General features: G+C 36.1%; 3 protein-coding genes across 5 annotated transcripts in view; 2 read left to right on the forward strand and 1 right to left on the reverse strand.

Moving 5' to 3' along the window:
- Nucleotides 1–9,442, reverse strand: part of LOC114465066 (spatacsin-like) — a 39,068-nt gene extending 29,626 nt beyond the window's left edge. For both annotated transcript variants that reach the window (XM_028449826.1, XM_028449827.1), the window contains exons 1-10: nucleotides 9,150–9,442; nucleotides 7,716–7,897; nucleotides 7,202–7,429; nucleotides 5,504–5,711; nucleotides 3,666–3,803; nucleotides 3,137–3,525; nucleotides 1,647–1,792; nucleotides 1,461–1,563; nucleotides 473–628; nucleotides 228–391 (exon numbers count right to left, since the gene is read on the reverse strand). In XM_028449826.1, the coding sequence (XP_028305627.1) occupies nucleotides 228–391; nucleotides 473–628; nucleotides 1,461–1,563; nucleotides 1,647–1,792; nucleotides 3,137–3,525; nucleotides 3,666–3,803; nucleotides 5,504–5,711; nucleotides 7,202–7,429; nucleotides 7,716–7,897; nucleotides 9,150–9,337 (1,902 nt within the window). In that variant the 5' untranslated portion in view covers nucleotides 9,338–9,442. The remainder of the gene's footprint in view (nucleotides 1–227; nucleotides 392–472; nucleotides 629–1,460; nucleotides 1,564–1,646; nucleotides 1,793–3,136; nucleotides 3,526–3,665; nucleotides 3,804–5,503; nucleotides 5,712–7,201; nucleotides 7,430–7,715; nucleotides 7,898–9,149) is intronic.
- Nucleotides 9,443–9,948: 506 nt separating this feature from the next.
- Nucleotides 9,949–15,959, forward strand: ciao2a (cytosolic iron-sulfur assembly component 2A). Its single transcript, XM_028448883.1, has 5 exons — nucleotides 9,949–10,160; nucleotides 11,085–11,249; nucleotides 12,719–12,768; nucleotides 12,936–12,981; nucleotides 15,579–15,959. The coding sequence occupies exons 1-5, from the start codon at nucleotides 10,046–10,048 to the stop codon at nucleotides 15,677–15,679; spliced, it is 477 nt and encodes a 158-aa protein (XP_028304684.1). The 5' UTR covers nucleotides 9,949–10,045; the 3' UTR covers nucleotides 15,680–15,959.
- A 1,882-nt stretch (nucleotides 15,960–17,841) lies between these two features.
- ankrd27 (ankyrin repeat domain 27 (VPS9 domain)) overlaps nucleotides 17,842–19,440 on the forward strand; it is a 32,103-nt gene continuing 30,504 nt past the window's right edge. For both annotated transcript variants that reach the window (XM_028448879.1, XM_028448880.1), the window contains exon 1: nucleotides 17,842–17,992. The gene's annotated coding sequence lies outside the window, so the exon portion shown is untranslated. The remainder of the gene's footprint in view (nucleotides 17,993–19,440) is intronic.

Raw genomic sequence — 19,440 nt, forward strand, 5'->3', positions numbered from 1 at the left:
TGTGTATTTTGTTGTTGTTTGTTCTTTTTATTATTCAGTATATTTTTCTCTTATTTTGTGTGTTTTTGTGAGTTTCAGGTAATATTCAGTATGATAATACTTTTGACCTAAAAATAAACATTATAAAACCCCATATTTATAATGCTTTCAGTTGTTAATTATCATCTCTCTCTCTCTCACAGCCTCAAAAGAAGACAAAACAGAGAAGGGAAAATATCTAATTTCACCTCCATTGGGAGCAGCTCCCACTCATCCTGAGCCTCCTTCTGTACAGAAGCAGCAGTGATTAAGTCAGCCTTAGGAGACCACGGGAATCTCTTCATGTAGGTCCTCAGCTCCGTGGCATACTGGTCCAGGATGTCCACACATCTCAGCACATCTGCATCGCCATCTGCAAAAAAAGAACAACAGCTGTTTTCTAGCCAACAAAACCATCTGGAGCTGCTCCACATGTGTACGTCTGAGCGCTCACAGTGCGTGTTGGATAAGACGGAGCGGATCTGGGTGTTGACAAATGTCATGGTGATGAGCAGCAGCTGTTCAGAGAACTGACGGCTGTTGGCTTCACTGTGTGAATCTTTGACAGCTGAACAAAGAAGGTCCAACGCAGGACACAGTTCCTGCACGCCTGCATGAGTGAGAGCACAAAGACATAAAGGGTTTTACCAAGAGAATAAGCTATCGTAGCAGGCTACCAGTAAAACAGGAAGGAAAGAGATGGCGAGGGATTTTGATGTTTGATTTTTATTTTTTGTCTAAATAAATTGGTTTTTGGTCTAATTTTGTATATCTTTTTTAATTTCAAATGTTATGACCATTGTCTGATTTTATCTATTTTTTAGGTAAATTGATTACATCTTGTTTTCATTAATTTTTGTCTATGTTTATGGTTTCTTGTCTACTTACATATTTCTAATGTTATTCTTTTCTCTAATTTAATGATTTTGTCGAATTGCATTTTTTGTTTCATTGTATCTACTATGTTTTTTTGTTTTTTTATCTCTCTCTATTTTTTGTATTTTCGTCAAATTTTATCATTCCTTTCTCAAATTTTCTGCCTTTTTTCAACTATAACTAATTATTTTGTCCAATTCTTCTATTTTAGGTCTATTTTATCATTGTCTCATGTTATAATTTTTTGACACAATTTTTTTTCTACTTTTATATTTTTTTATCAACTTTCATACAGTATATATATTTTTGTCTTATTTCATTATTTTTTGTCATATCATATTTATTTGTCACATTTCATATATTTTGATGTCTTTTTCTTAGCATTTTTTAAATGTTTTATTTAAAATTTAATTTAAAATGTTTTTTTTATTAAAAATGTTTTATTTAACAAACATTGTTTAAATCTTTAGGTTATTGGCAGACCTGCTTTCCTGACTAATTGTTTAAGGACACAAATAACAGTGTAAAAAGGCAGAAAACGGTATATATTAATAATGAATAGTTACCGTTAGTGAGGCTGTCAGTGGAGGCTGTTTCGGGGTTCAGAGCATTTTCTTTACTCTTCAGGTAGAAATCCACTGTGTCCAGCTGTCGGTTCTTCAGTCCCGCCTATAAAACACAGAGCAGAACTTTAAAGGTACTGCAACCGGATTGTTTTTAATCACATTCTAATCACAGGAGTGTGAGCTCACCTGCAGAGTGTGGATGGGCACAGAACAGCGCCCCCAGTTGTTCAGGTGACAAACTGCATCCACGGTGGATGCGGTGCCGAACATCATCAACCGACTGAGCAGTTCTTGCTGCGACACTGAGAAGAGGACCTGAGAAAGACCCGATTCTGGGAAGGAAATATAAAGACCTTTGTTACACAACATCCTCTACTAGATTAGTTAAAGGTCCAGTATTATGCTAGTTTTCACCCATCTCCGTTGGTTCTAAGAAACCCAACAACATAGTATTTGAGGATTATTTTCCCAAACTCGCCTGTTTTCTGTGGTTTTTTCGCCCTCTGAAAAGTCACGTTCATGACGCTTCTAAAAACAGGCTGTTTTTGGGCCTTCATGCATTAGCATGAGTGGGCGTGTCTGTAGATGCAGACTTCATGCCTCGCTCTTGTAAAGGGAGATCAGTCACCATAGCAATCTTTTTTTTGCTATGCACACACTTGTTACTGTTTTCAGCCAAAAAACTGCACAATACAGTAAAACACATGGCTATTTAGGCAGCTATTGTGATTGTGAGTCCAACAAACGCTGCTTCAGGGTGTGTGTGTGCGGCAGCAGCAGTGTAAACTGTCATCTGAGTCAGCTGCTTCAAACACTCACCAGAGTATTAAGCTGCTAAATCACTTTCTTGTCATTCTCACCTATTCTGACCACAGGAATAGCGCATCTCAGGTGATGATCATTTGTTTTGTCCATTGAGTCACAAACACGTCAGATCATGTCAAAGGCGATATGAGGCGGTATAACGGCTACTAAAAATGGAACTGTAAATGCTCACGCTGCGCTTTGGATTATCTATATACTGGATAATCTAAATACTGAACGTAAATATATTAACTGTGGATAAAGGGACTATTGGTTAAGGGAGCAGGCTTGTAATCATAGGCTCACTAGTTCTAATCTTCCTTGTCCATCACTGTGGGATGTAGATCAGTCCCTTATATTAACCCTAACTGTTCGTTGGGCGCTACACCGTGGCTGCCCACTGCTCCTCAGGGAGGGGTTAAATACAGAGAAGAATGTTTGCGTATTTAGCTTTACATATATGACATTAAAGTATAATGTACATTCTATATTAAACCGCAATGTTTGTTTCACAAGTGAGGTAGTTTGTGGAGCTCACATTCTTATATGTAGGAAGAGCCAGGATTGTCAGGAGGAGGAGTTTCCACCTTATGATGTCATGAAGGGGAACAATCTAACTTCCCCGTTTAAAGCTGACTTTTTACAAAATGTGGAATAACAAGGGAGGGAGGAAATGGAACTTTTTCAACTTTGGCCCTCTGAATGAGACTAAAGGGATGTATCACTGTAGCAAAACCACTATAAAGAGATTTTTTCATAATACTGCCCCTTTAAAAATTAAATACTGCTCCATGACCAATTTAAAAGCATAATTTCTTATTTCTAATGTGATTAATATTCTGTGATTCCCCGTGCTTCAGCATCTGACTCACTCTTCAGCAGAAGTCGCTGCTGTTGTTCTCCACAGTGCTGAACTGGAGCTGCCTCGCCATCCACTTCATGGTAACTCACAGTCTTGGACACAAAGTCCCAGTAAACCACAGTGGTGTTGGTGTTCCCAGGGCTGCTGAAGGTCAGCAGGGCAGAGAATTCAGAGACGCTGAGCAGAGATGGGGCGAAAACTTCAGGAACTGAGAGATTTACAATCATCCCATCTGGAGGAGCTCTGCTTTGGGCCGATAACGGTTCCAAATGGGACTCTAAATGGGGGAGCGAGGACCACCACGACATCCAGGCCTTATTGGAGGAAGTAGAGTAGTGAAGAAGGGTTTCACCTTGTTGAGCTAAGCTGTGCATTGAAGCAAGGCGCGCTTCCCAGGATCTAGAATTAAGTCCAGACGTAAACAGGAATGATGCATCAGAACAACTCAAACCAGGATCTAAATCACATGACTGATTGCGATTATCTAATATAATAAATCTCTAATGTTCAGACTTCCTCGCGCACACACACACACGTACCGATCAGTGGTGAAGGTGGCGCCGAGCGCAGCGATACTGGAGCTGGAGCTAAACACGCTGTCCTGATCCTTCATGTGCTCCGGACGGAGAGAAGAATGACGTTTGGATGCAGCACACAATAAGTGCTGCGAGTGCTTCCTAAAAGACAACAACAAAAAGGAAATTCAGGCTTTCAAACAAATAATCAATCCACATCTCTGCCAATGCAACATACAAAGTGCTACAAAATAAAAAATAGTAATTTAAGTCTCATCCATCCATTCTCCCTAAACACATACATATTAAAACCTAGAGCAGTGGGTCCCAATCAGGGGTACGAGTACCCTTAGGTGTACAGGAGCACATTGCAGGGGGTACTGGGAAAGATTTAACAATTAATTAAAAAATTATCTGGAAATCTTTCCAGTTCCTTTTTAGGGTATTTTTTTGGGGAAATTCACCACAAACTAACAGCACTATTGGTCAATAAATAACTGTTTTTTTTTTATTTATAGAAATAGGATTATTTTATGCTGTAGAGGCCATTTTATGATGATGAAGGATGATGATGATGAATGCCTTTATTGTCCTTGTACACATGTACCATGAGATTAAAACAAGCCAACTCCAATAACAGTGCAAGAAATGAAATAAATAAATAAACAATATATAACATAGGACAGAAATAAATAGTACAGGAAAGGGGGTAAAGTGAACAGTATGTACATTTTGTATTAAAAAAAATAAATAAATAAACAACTACAATGCTATAAGGAAGGCGATTTTATCACACTATCAGACATTAACTAGCTACATTTTACAAAGAACACTGTATTTACTTACTATTGAAGTAATTAAAAAAGTCAAGTTGTAGTTTAACTAAATTCACCCTTTAAATACCAACCATTGTTTTGAAATTGTAGATTAAGACTTTGGGAACCAGTGTTCGAGACACATTTAGGGGTTTAGGAGAGCCTGCTGTTCCAAAAATGAAAAAGCGTATGAAATTATGGGGTAGGAACTTATGATATATAGAGAAGTACACATGACTTGCCAAAAATGCAAAAAGGTCCCACTGAACGTCATTAAACTCCCAGCCAATAATTACACACAACATTCAACCTGAAGGGCAATAATAGTAATAATGTATAATCAAGGTTCCTACAACTTTAGTCAAATTAAATTCAAGACCTTTTGAGACTTTTTATGGCTGTTTGAAATTCATTTTAAGGCCAACTTCACAGTAAACATAACTGGGAGAAGAAAAAAAAATGCCACATCAATTACATAGGGTTAGGGTTATTTCTTTCTAGTGTCTAGTGCAGACGTGCAACTTGCGGCACCCAAAGTAAACACACAAAAATACACAAAATGACAGTAAAATACACAAAGAAACAGACTAAAATAATCAAAATCACGCCAAAAACACAAGATGACTACAAAAAAAGCCAGAAATCTATAAAACAACAAAAATATAAAAGAAAAGCCATTAGGAAAAATCTTTGTTGGACAGGAAATTTTTGTTAAATTTACATTTTCCATGTTGTTTATAAATTTTTTTTTTTTTTTTTAAATGAACAATACCAATTATTTTGAAATGTGAGACTAACTACAATCAGAAAATCATACTTATTATGTCTTAAAATGTAAGATTTTTGAAATATTGATTTAAGACATTTTAATGAGAATTAACTTGAATTGAATTTAATGCCTTTTAAGACTTTTTAAGGATCCACGGGAACCCTGTTAATAGTGGTGCATGGCTGACAAACCCACAGATGTATGTGGCTCTGGTCTACAAGCCACTTCCCCAAAACTACAGTATACAAGTATTCACTGAAAGATCTGTGTTTCTTTACCTGAAATAGTGATTGAGGTCGACAGCCACAGCAGTGTGTGAGCCGGTTACAGCCACAACAGTGCTGAGGTCTGCCGACACCTGAAAGAGGCAGAAGGAGGAAGACGAGGGCAGGGATGAAGAGAGCTCATCCTCTGTCAGCTCAGAGTTCAGGTAGGCAGGCAGGTCCACCCTGGCCAGCAGGCAGCCATCTGACACGTTGTGCACAGCTAGAGGAGGCGTGGTTAAAGAGAACAAACCACTGTGTGCACAAAGCAGAATCAAAACATCACATCACCATGACCCGATCTGCCCGTTCTGCTTCACAGTAACCTGTGGTTTCTGGTTGTTATTCAACATTCAAGTGAGCAGGAGTGGTTATCTGACATGAATACAGGATCTTTAGCAGTTTTAGAGGTACACTGAAGCCATGCCCTCTCAGTGATAGAAGAACATCACATATGTTGATCCATTATTGCCACTTTTAACCTCTTTTCACCATATTTCATGATTATTTTTTACCTATTTAACCACATTTACAATTTGTCATTCCTAATGGTTGCCATTTTAAACAAATTGTCCCCACTAATTGTTCCAATATTGACACTTTGAACTAGGGCTGGGCAATATGGACCAAAACTCATATCTTGATATCTTTTCTCAAAATGACGATATACAATATAAATCTCAATATTTTTTAACTCAATAAAGTCTTACCAGAAAGACAATTCTGGGTTAAATTTGTTGATGAAAAATGCCACACAGACATTTATTAACAAGTAATTGCACAATACATGCCACTTTTGGCTTTTTTTTCCCTCTAACAGACAGGACGTGTGAGTGAGTTCTGTAGTGTCGCTTGTTTAGGGGAAGGTCAGGGCTAGGATGCATTCAGTCATCTGCTTTTCATGTTCTGTGAAGTAGAGAAATAAACTCTCTTAAAACCACTATTTTAATAATAAAAAAAATAAGATATAAAATGTTTGTCACAGACACTCTTTGACTGTACTCTATAAATAATATCATTCTTGTGTATGATCTGATTTGTACTGTGTGATTGTATAAATCAAAACAAGTGAAAAAAATATAAATATATCTCGATATAGATGATATTGACATTTTCTATATCGCCAAAATAGAAAACTCGATACATCTTGAATCACGATATATTGCCCAGCTCTACTTTGAACCCTTTTTATTATATTTTCTGTCAATTTTTGGTCACTAATTTACAAATTTTAACCAATTTCTGTGGTTTTTAAAATCCCATTTCACCACCTTTTCCAACATTCTTGGTTACTTTTAATCCATTTTATTTCTGATTAAAACAAGGATTTACATCTTTAATATGACTACATAGTATGGCCCAAATAATACTAAACGTCCTGTATAACAGTGGATATTATTCAGATAAATAAATAAATGTGTTTATCACAGATTCATAGAACAATGGACCATCATTTTGCTGACTTTATGGATGGACCCCAAAAATCTCTCCCCTTTATTCCCACTTATAGATGGTCCTGTCTCCACATGACTGTTCTTCAATGTTCATGTCTGTGTTCAACCACCTTCATGTCCAGTAGGGGTCCCCTGTCTCTGGAACCTTTAATTTGGGGGTCGTGGGCTGAAAAGGTTGAGAACCACTAAACTAGTTGACCAGCATACGTAATCTATACCAGCAACAGACAGTGGTCACATGTGTGTTTTCAGAGGATACATATGAGCCCTGTGGAGCTGAGGATGAACAGGGTTTCTGTGCAGACGCAGTGATTCACCGCCAGATTTCTCTCGCTTTCATGCAACTCTACTCTGCAGCAGGAAGAGGTTTGCAGGTTCTCCTCCACATGCTGCCAGTGCAGCTGCAGCAGCCACTCCCAATTGAGCAGAACGCGACAGCATCCGGACGCAAAGGACAACAAACGCAGAGAATGCACCTGAGCTACACCTGAAAATGAGAAGAGGAAATAAAAGTGGAACTCTTTACCTTTTTACCCTTTGACCCTGCTCAGTCTGTGCTGCTACATGCCAACTTAAAAAAAAACATGTGGGACTTGTTCACAATCTCATTGGAAGACAGCACTTTTACGGTCTGTAATGCATAGATTGCAAATAATAATCTTCAAGTTTCCTTATTTAGTAGGAATATGAAGCATGCGCTGCACAGACTGTTAAAAAAAAGCAAAAGAAAAATGTGGAGGAGATGAGCAATAATAAAACAAAGTGTTACTCACTGTGGCCAAACTCCCTGACAGCCTGCAGGAGACGCTCTGCGGACCACTCAGACACACAAAGCAGAGAAGCGGGGGACGTTTGCTTTGGTTCCACCTGCAGCAGCTTCAACAGTCCCTGAGAACCAATAGCTAGCAGTCTGCAGCCAGTGACAGGGAGCTGTGCCTCCTCCTCCCACGAAAAGCTGAATGATATGCACAGGGTATGAAGGATTAGCATGGAAACATTTAAATATAAAACTACTCTGAGGCCAAACAGAGACCTTAGCTGCGTGTGTTTCCAACATCTACAAGAGCAAGAAAAAAGTGTTTGTAATATTAATTCAAGGGTCAACAACTTAACATTTTAAATCCATCTACAAAACAACAGGACTAAGATAGAATTCAACTTAAAAAAATGTTTTAATTAATTTTAATTCAATTTAATTAATTGATAAAACACACAGAGGAAAATTATATATATACCGTCCGATATACTTAAGCACAACACAAGGCAGGTGAACTACATGAATTATTCATATATATACTGTATATTGAATGATATAAAACCTACACATAACTAATGATGCCTGGTTTTTAAAATAAAAGATCATTTTCAGTAGAAACAAAAAACAGCTACGCTTGTCACTACGCTGTAGCCAACGACAAACTTACTTCCTTAAAGGCATATTTATCAAGGAATATCACAGCTAAAGGTTGTGTATTTAACTCTAGAGCTGGGCGATATGGACCAAAACTTATATCTCAATATTTTTTTCTTAAAACAGGGATAAAAGATATGAATCTCCATATTTTTAAATCAAATAAAGTCAGACCAGAAAAAAAATCCTGGGTTAAATTTGCCACACAGGCTCATTTATTAACAAACAGTTGCACAATTTGTGCCACTTTTTTTTTTTCCTATAAAGGACAGCATGTGTGAGTGACTTCTGTCATGTGGCTTATGTAGAGATGGTCTGGATTAGGACGCATTCAACAATCCATCAAACTGTGCTTTTCATGCTGTTCTGAGAAGTAACGAAAGCAGGATTTTAATACAAAATTAGGTATAATATATATCAATATAGGCAATATTGTAGCTTTCAAGATCACCAAAATAGAAAACTCAATCCATTTTTTATCTTGATATATTGCCCAGCCCTAAGTTAACCTAATATTTTAAATATGGCTGTAAAGAAGAGATAGTCAATCACAACATTTAGTAAATCTTATGTTGTCATTTTTAATTAACCCACCAACACTAAATAGACAAAATGAACAATACGTTTAACAGTAAATGTCATTGTTTCATTATGGATTCCCAAAGTGCGTGTTTGAATTATAAGAACGAGCTCTTGTATATATTTTCTTCATATTTTGTGTCCAATTGTTGTGTTTGCACAGCTCCAGGAAGTATTAAAGTGAAAGAACCCTGTGTAACATTGGGGGTTGACTCACTCGGTGAAGCAGCCTTCCACGGCCGAAGCCTCGGTGTTCTGTAGGTCGCAAAGCAGCAGCTGACCCCGGGCTGTCAGACAGCAAAGCAGGGAGCCTCCAGGACCGAGCTGGGCTCTCTGAGTGTCCCCGACCTCCGCACAAAGCTGTCCAGTTACCACCGACACCTCCACCGCGCCGCCCTCCGGCATTTTACCCGCTGAACGCACAGCTTCAGCGGGCAGAATCAGCGGCACCGTACGGTTCGAGTCCCGGAAAGTGTAAACACGAAGACACCCAAGTCACATGACTCCACTTGTCAGCTGACTGACAAAAGCTCCACAAAGCCAAGGCAGTCGATATCAGAAAAGTCGAGAGAAACAATAATAAAATAAAATAAAATAAAATAAAATAAAATAAAATAAAATAAAATAAAATAAAATAAAATAAAATAAAATAAAATAAAATAAAATAAAATAAAATAAAATAAAACGTGCATCCCCAAGGTGTCCAGTAGGTAATCACAGAGAACACATTAAGCACAATTATTCAACAAAATAAACGTATATTTCCAAAGCCATTTTATCATTTATAAAAAACTAATATTTAGATCATCATGCCATAATTTTACTAGTCCGCCTAATTTTACAACAAATTAAATTGTAGGTTGTACTGACCGAACACAAGACGTGACATACTTGCCTTATACGATAATTCAAAAATATAAAAAGTTTTATTTTAAAACAAAAACAAACAAACAAACAAACAAATCGCGGATCGATTATGTCACCTTAAATTTCACAACCGTTGGGGGGAAGTGACGTATCATCTTTGTACAGTGTCTGTACTTTTCTCATCAGGCTTTTTGTCCATAACCGCAGGAGGAGTCATTCTGCTACTATGGCTCAAACAGGGAAACAATGTTGAGCCTCGTCTCTTTTACCGTCACTAAAGTGTTAGAGTTTTCCAAACGTGACATTACGAGGAATGTTCCGAGGACCAAGAAGATGGAGGAGAAAGCATTAGAGGTGTACGGTGAGTGAGTGTCCCTGCTCTAGGGAAGAGTCGCTGACACTGGTGTTACGGCTTAAATGGCGCCTATTTTATCTGGAGACCAACGTTGAAAACGAGGAGCAAAGCATTTAGCTGTCCTCGGATATGCTGCAATAAGGGTTGATACCCAATATGTCAAAGTGCTGGGTTGTGTAAAATAATAGATAACTCAAAACTCTTATGGTCAAACTCACACACACACACACACACACACACACACACACACACACACACATATATATATATATATATATATATATATATATATATATATATATATATATATATATATATAAGCCTTTATTGTGTGATATCTATGGTCAAACTGGTGTCCAGTTTAATTACGTGACCCACTTCTGACTGTCGTCAGTTTTCACGTTCAGCAGATATTTTTTTTTTTTTTAGTTTGGTTTTGAATTATTATTGTTATTTATAAATAAACGTAACAAATTAGAATAATTAGGCAAACAATAATTGTTACAATTCTTTTTGAGGAACTTCTTTTTATTGCCAACATGTTTTAAAGTTTTGTAGATAAACTTAGACAAAACATGAGAAACATGTTGTGAACATTAAGAAGATAATAGTGAGAAAACAATTATATAAAAATAAAGGAGCACATTAAAATGTTATTTTGAGATTTAAAAAAAATAAGTTTTTGAAAATATATTGAATTGTGAGGAATAATCATTTATGATGTGAATATAACTGATACAGAAAATAATCTCACTCTTTAGCACATAACTTTTACAATATGAGGCAAATCAAATCAATTGAACTGCCAGTGCCTACACCGTATTGCTCAAAGTTCCTATTTTTGATTCAGTATTGTAAAGTCCTTAGAATTGTGGTTGTTATTGAGGTTTTGTTGTTACAGTAGCTCATCTTGCTCTCTGTCTTCATTAGATGTAATTCGATCCATCAGAGACCCTGAGAAGCCCAACACGCTGGAGGAGCTGGATGTGGTGACGGAGAAATGTGTCGAGGTCCAGGATCTCGGGGATGAAGAATACCTCATCATTATCAAGTTCTCGCCAACGGTTCCTCACTGCTCTTTGGCTACACTGATTGGTGCGTCCCACAGTTGAGATTAATGATAAAACCGCCAGGCTTTTAAAGGCTTCCTGTAACTTATCAGAGGCAGATGCACATACTCTCCTATTGGTGGAAAGAGGGACACAATTCAACCTGTTGGAGGTGAAATGGTGTTTTGGTAAAACTGGTGTCCAATTTAACTCATGAGCAGGGGTGGTCTGGCCATCTGGCATACTGGGCATTGTGTCGGTAGACCGTCGACCAAAGTGGCACAGGTCCACTATTAATTTTTTTTTTTTTTTACGAGCGAGTGGATGCAGACATGGTAACAGATGGCCAAAAGTGGCAAAAACATGGCAAGAGAAATGTGGAAATTGATTAAAATGGGCCAAAAGCTGTCAAGAGTGGCCAAAAAATGGGCAAAAAAAGAGGAACCAGGTGGTATGTAATTGCAAAAGGTAGCTTTAATGAGCAAACAAGTAACAAAAAGTGGTAAAATGAAGAGAAAAAAGGAAACTAGTGGTATTTATTGGTATTTATAGCTTATTTGGATGAAAGGTGGCCCAAAAGAATTTAAAGAAAGGACAAAAATTAGATTAAAGTGTCAAAAAGAAGTTGTATAACTGGACAAAAAATCGGGGAAGGACATTCTTTGGCAAAAGGAGCTGAAAAAAAGTATCAGAACTTTTAGAAAACAGGATAAAGGAAGTTGCAAAATGGTCAAAGTCAGTGTTTTTAACGGAAACACCATTTTATTGGGTCACAGATCTTGTCACAACACCTGTCTAGAACTTGAGCTTAAATGGCAACCACCATCTCTCTCACAAACAACCAGATTATCGCTCATCTGTCCTGGCTGAAAATAACCTGACGAAACCTCTAGTATTATAGATGATCTTTTGATGGCGCTTGCAGTTAAAAATCCTTACATGTACATTTTAACGTAGTGTTTTTGGAGTCATTTTGTTTATTTTTGTTGTAGTCTTGTGTGTTTTATTCTGTCATTTGTGTATTTCTGATTTTGTTTTCTACTCGTTTCAATTTTATTTTTGGTTTATTTGTAGTTAGTGTGTTTTTGGAGTGACTGTGTGTATATTTGCTGTTGTTTTGTGTGTTTTTCTTCCATTGTGGGTGTGTTTTTGTGAATATTTATGTAAATTTGAGGTGTTTTTGGAATCATTTTGGGTTTTTTTTTTTGTTGTAGCCTTGTGTGTTTTTGTTATTTATTGTCTTTTCGGATTCATTCTGTGTATTTTTGTTGTCGTTTGTTGTTTTTTGTCATTTATGTAATTTTGATTTGTCTATTTGCTGTTGTTTTATGTATTTTTCTGTCATTTTGTGTGTTTTACATTTAGGGCAGCACACAGATAGACTTATCCAGTTGCCTTGTCTGCAATAGGGTTTTTATACATAGTTTTTTCAACACTGGGCTTAAAAATACAAATTTGTTTCCAGTGTTCCAACTTAACTTTGAAAGTGTGTGGTGTCCTCTCTGTTCTCTGCAGGTCTGTGCTTACAGGTGAAGCTGCAGCGCTGTTTGCCGTTTAAACACAAGGTCAGTATCTAAATTACCAAGAATTTCTTATGAAACGTACATTTATTAGTGTTTATTGGTGCAGAGAGATTTATTACACTCGGGACCTTAAGCAATTCAATGTGTATACCTAAAAAACACTTTGTATAAATCTCAGGTCTAACGATCACACTTTCCTCCTTTTCCAGCTGGAAATTTACATCGCAGAAGGAACACATTCCACTGAAGAGGACAGTAAGTGTGTTTTGATGTACTCTTATTTTGAAAGTGATTTTACAATGTTTTTTTTGTTTTAAATTAAATTAAATTAAATTAAATTAAATTAACCATCTTTAAATGTTTTCAAGGATGTTGTTAAAGATGCTGCTGATTTGGTTTTTATATTGTAATCAAATGTAGTTTTTGTTGTTATTTTAAAGTGGATTCATTTATTTTTTGATTTCATAATTGTAAAAATGTTTTGATTAATTAAAATTAATTAGTGGCTATAGTAAAATAGGAGCATGATGATTTTGTCCAAAATGTTTTAGAAGTGGTTATAATTGAAAATAGGGATGTAACGATTAATCGTAAGGCAGTTAAAAATCGATTCATAGGTACCACGATTCACATCGATGCTCTGAAAATTGAATCGCAGTACTTTTTTATATGAACCTTCCAGAAGCAGACGTGACTGGCGGAATCTGCTACTATTTTCTTTCTGGCTGCCATTTACTGTTAAACATGCTCATAAATGATTCTTTACTCCTTTAGCACCGAAAGAATATCTGTAATATTACGTGAATATCTGTAAAAGTCAGGTTTTTCTAGTAACTCAGTCTGCTAGCATAGCTTCTCTTCTTCACTGGTGGAATAACTGCATGCCAACCGACCACTGGGTTACCAGCGCCCTCTGCTGGTCTAAACAAATATCTGACGTAAATACAGTAAAATGACTGTTTTTTTGTTTTTTTAAAAGTCCAATTGTTAAGGCACAAAATACATTTTCAGTTGCACTTTTAAAAAGAAAAACAACTATTATGCAGTTTTGAATTGTTTATTATAGAACCAGAATTTAAATTAATAGGCTTCTTCTTCATTTGTATTATTCCTTTATTTATTTCATTCAAGATTTATTTTTAGTTAAATTGCATCATTTTGAATAGTTTATCAAGGGATTCTTTTGACAATGAAAAATAAAAGGAAAATAGTATAGTATTTTCCTCAAAAAAATAAAGAAATATTTTTCAGTCATTTGTCAACATTCCCATTTTGTAAAATAAATCGTGAGAAAATCGTATCGTGAACCCAGTATCGTGAATCAAATCGTATCGGGAGTTGAGTGAATCGTTACATCCCTAATTGAAAATGAAACAATTGTCTGAAATAAGAGAAATAAAGTGTTGCATGTTTTAACTTAAGCAGTTCTAACCTTTTTAAGTTAATGCTAGTCATCATACATGATTTTTTTTCTCCAATTAAAATGAAGTTTTAGTAATTTATTGTATATCAAACTGGTATGATTATTTAGTATCTTTGCGTTTGTTGAATAGAAGCTTTTCAGGATCATCATATCAGGCTGATGAATCTTTGAGATTGTTTTTAAGGTTTCTTTCACAATGATCAACCCTGAACAAATAACCTTAGTAGTTTGTGTGTTGGTGAAAAGGATTCAAACTAAAGGTGTTCCGATCAGAGATTTCATGGCTGCTGATAACAGATCACACGCTAAGTAATACAGGGTTCCAGCGGATCCTTAAAAGGCATTAAATTCATGAATCTAACAATAAGGCCTTAATTGTCATTAACCCTTTAACACCAGCTTTGTCGCCGGCGACACATCCTGGTATTATGTGTACATTAAAATAACCGTAACTCTGTTAAAACTCGCTCTATTGGAAAAATTCCGACTCTTTCTGAAAGCTAACATGTTGCAATTTACTGACAATCAACAAACATTGCAGTAATCACGTCTCCTCCTTAGAAGAAACCCCGCAAATAAATCGTTTCAGCTTGCGATTGTTATAATAGCCATAAAATCTGTTATTTGTGTGAGCTTTCATTGTTTTCTTCCTGCTAAATCTAAAAAATTATTTAATTTTAAACTGATATTACACTGATAGAACATGTAATAAATTGTAAAAAAAAAAAAAAAAAAAAAGTCAATTTCAGGAAGTCTAAAGTGTTACGGAGAAAAGGGTGAAAGCACTTCCTCTTAGGACATTGACTAACCATTTTAATACAAAAAAAAAAGTGGGGATGTTAATATTACAGGTGTTAAAAGTCTAAAATGTCTTAAATCAATGTTTAAAAAGTTTTACATTGTACATTGATTGTAATTAGTCTCACAAAATAAATAACATTCCTTTTTTTTTAAATGTACAAACAACATGGGAAAATGTAAATTTAACAAAAATTGCCTGTCCAACAAAGCATTTTCTTAATGTTTTTTATTTTTTTGTATTTTTGTTGTTGTTTTATAGATTTATGGCTATTTTTGTAGTCATCTTGTGTTTTGGGAGTCATTTTGATTATTTTAGTTTGTTTTTTGTGTATTTTTGTGGGGGTTGTCTGTGGGGGTCGCCAGTTACACGTCTGCACTAGAAGAAAAAAAATCGCCCTAATCCTATGTGATTAATGTGGTGCTTTTTTCACCCCCAATTGTGTTTACTGTGAAGTTGGTCTTAAATTTAAGTTCAAATTACGTTAAAAAGTCTTGAATTTATTTAGAATAAAGCTGTAGGAACCCTGTAATAGCACCAATAAAAGTAGAATCATCATGAAAATTACAACTGAAAATTACATGCTAACTTGTCATCCATTAACTTGTATTTCTCTCTCTCTCTTTGCAGTTAACAAACAGATCAATGACAAGGAGCGAGTTGCCGCAGCAATGGAAAATCCTAATTTGAGAGAGATTGTGGAGCAGTGTGTGTTAGAACCAGATGACTGACAGGAAACACACTGTGTGCACAGAGATATTTTTCCTCGTCTGGTGGACAATTTTGCAAAGATAGAAAGTTTTGTCAGCGCTCGCAGAGATTTTTTAAACTCTTTCTTTGTTGTTCTTTATTTGTCTCCTTTGTAAGATGAAGATAAGAAACGTCCAAAAGTTGTACATTTATTTTGTCAGTGCCCGTCCTTTTATTGGGGCTCTACTCGGAAACTATCCTGTATTTAACAATCAACTCTGATTAATAAATGCATTTTTATATTTAAATCTTTACATGACAAATGCTGAAATAAAATAGTTCAATATGATGAACAGAAGGAGTATTTTTCCATCCTATTCTGTGAGCATCATGATTTGTGGAAGCATTCATCAGGCTTTACAGCCACAGTAATAATTCCAGCAAGTTCATTTTGACTTGTTTTTTGAAATAATATGTTTTCAGTCATTCAGATAACTTTTTTTTTTTTTTCAAGAAATTTACTTTTATCTCCTTACTTTAATCAAAGTATTTTTAAAGTACATTTCCTGAAAAAAGTACCGTAGTCTGAATAAATAAATGAAACAAAGACCGTGTTGGTCAGAAATCATAAAATGGAGCCATAATTAGCATAAACCCGACCCTGCGGCTGAAGCACATCAAACTTCTGCTGCCTTCAGCGGGCGCAATTCGGCTCCTAGCCGTAAATAAACCACATATTCGGACACGAGAGAATGAAGCGTGTCCGCTGGTGCCACATTTACCGTGAAATTGGCACTTTTTTTGCACCGCAATTGTGCAGTTTTGACTACCCGGTAGAGATGGACATATTCAGACTTGCGCGGAGCAGACCTTTCCGCTGATGCCTTGATTGGCTCGATTTCGAGCACTTTTCGAAAACCAATGGGAGAAGCACTATCAACCCTGGAGCCGTTTTCACACTGTAATTCAGTAAACTATCTAAACTTATCTATTTGAAGTAAAATACAACACCCATGCTAACCTTAATAATACAACTTCACTTTTTCTCAGCTGTATAACCACAGAATTTGATGCGTAACAGATTTTGGTGCTGCACCTGTTCTGCCTTCTGTTGTCCCACCCTAACTCCCTCTTCCCTGTTCCCTGGGAACTCATCTCTGTTCTTAGTTGTTTCCGGGTTTGTTCCTGCTGTCTGCACTAACCTAATCTCACGAGAACCGCCACACAGGCCACTTTAGGAGGCAGTTCTCGCAAAACTAGTGACAGCTTTCAGTTTAGAGAGGCAGAGAAATGTTTTTATTTATTTCACTTTTGATCATTACTACATTATAATACGGGAAAATACTAATATAAGAGGATGGCAGGAAAGACGGGTAAAATACGGGAGTTTCCTGGCCAAAACAGGATACTTGACAGATATGCTCTATTTAGCAAAGTTGCTCATAGTTCACACTTTGGAAGAAAATGTCCAAAAAAGATTAAATGACGATTATAGTTACTGTTGTTCTTTTTGTTGTTAACGTAACACATCTTTCTCTCGACTTTCTTTAAATTACCACCAGGGTTGGGGTCAATTATAATTGTAATTGCGTAATTGATAATTAATTAAAATTATGGTGTAATTATGATTAACTGTAATGTAAAAAATCTGTTGCTGTAGTAATCGTAGGTAAATTGTAATTGAGTTCAGATAATTGATTTAGTAATTGTAATTTCCATGAAAATTCTAAAAAAAACCTCAATTATAATTTAACACAAAACTGGGGAACTATGTTAGAGTACTATGTACATTTCTAGACATTTCAAGTTTTGCCATATTTTACCATAAAAATAATAATAATAATCTACGGGTATACTGACACAAAAAGGCTCAGATGCCTTAACCAAAAATGTATATTTCCATTGATTAGTTAGATGATAGATATTTGTTATCAGTGTATTTTACAGCTAATTTAGGACCCAGTATCAGAGACTAACACAAGAGGAAGGTTAACTTTTATTAGGTTGTTTATTTCAAGCTCAGTAATTGTAATTAATTTTCATTGAAATTTGGTAATTGAGAACGTAATTGGAATTGACTTTCTGAGGCTCAAAAATAATTGTAATTGGAAGAAATGCTGGTAATTGAATTGTTATTGAACATGGCTACCACTGCTATGGTGAAACAGCGCCGCCCTGTGGTCAGAATCTGACGGGTCACATTTCAGTGCACCAACCGGTGTCATGTGAGCTTTGCCCCGGATCCACCGACTCTTCTCCCCTTGTCCGCATCAACAGCTCCCGAAGACCGGCCACTGGAGCCCCGGCTCAGCGATGCTTTCCCCCGGATAACCCCAGCAATAAATCTGTTACAGGTGAGCACCCTGTGTAAGTGTGTGTCATCCTCCATTAAGAAAGCTGTTTGATGCTAGCATGAAGCTAAGCTACTGCTAATGGAGCTCCCCGCAGATTCTCCCCGGGTTTATAGGCTCTGGGCCGGGTATCAGAGGCTCACACTGTCCCCCCGGGGCTCTGGGGATATCTTTTTTCACAAAAAAACCTTCAAATTTAACATTAAGGGCTGATGGAAAATATCTCTTCGTTATTTAGCTTTGTTGTCGCACCTGTTCGGGTGTGAGGAAGGTGTAGCACAGAACATAATAACACATACAGAGTGTTTGATGCTTGTGTTGATAGTGGAGCTAAAATAAAAGTTCATATTAATAAAGACAAGAGCCTAAGCTGACAACTTTGAGCAAGACAAAAACAAAACAAAAGAAGACTGTACAGTAGCAGTCACCATGACACTGTTAAACATGATGCTCCAGTCATCACAAGACTAACACCAGGCAGTAAAACGACTGTTTTACAACAATAGTTACACAGTTTTATGGCAGTATTACAACACCAGGAAGACTGTTGCATCAGTAATAATTATATCTATAACTCAAGTCATCGTTAGACTGTTTAACACCAATAATAGGACTGCAAGTAATGTCCACATCACACCAGTCGTAAGTATATTTTCTTACAACTCACTTTTGTAAATATCTTTTTTTTATGACAGCGTTTGCACTCTTCTTCTTCTTTTTTTTTTTTTTTTTTTTTGCAGTTCTATCTTTGTTTCTTATTTATTCTATTAAAAAAATATCATTGTTTGCACTGGCTTTTGCAATTTCATTGTACATGTTGCAATGACAAATCAAGTTCTAGTCTATTAATGTAATAAGAATGGTAAACACCAGTAATAATGAGACTATTTAACTCCAGTTACCACAAGACTCCACACCAGTAAAACAACGATTTTACACAATATTGAGACAGTATTATGAAGGTATGACAACATCAGGAAGACTGTTGCTCCAGTAATAATATATTATATAAATAACTCGTCATCATTAGACTGTTTAATACCAATAATATGACTGCAATAACACCAGTAATGTCCACATCAGACCAGAAATAGTCTGTATATTACAGATATTAAGACTGTAAAAACAGCAGTGATCAATCTATAAAGCAATGAATCTCTGTGTGTTTCGCAAATATCTGCAAATCAGGCTCAGATTGAGCTGAGACTTTCAACATGGCTGCAGCTTAGTTCAAAAGTATGCGATGTTGGATTTATTTGGACTTCAATGATACCTAAAGTGGGTCTAATATCCTAAAAAAAAACACCCCGTAAATATTGACCAGCAGTTGTCCTCAATGAGCAACATTTGTGACTAAGGTAAGTAATAATAATAAAAAAAAATAAAAATAGGCTTTCACGATATATATGTAGCCTATGTTACAGTGCTAAATATTATGTTCTGCACAGTTC

This window comes from Gouania willdenowi, chromosome 6 (assembly GCF_900634775.1).
Source record: "Gouania willdenowi chromosome 6, fGouWil2.1, whole genome shotgun sequence".
Taxonomy (NCBI): Eukaryota; Metazoa; Chordata; class Actinopteri; order Blenniiformes; family Gobiesocidae; genus Gouania; species Gouania willdenowi.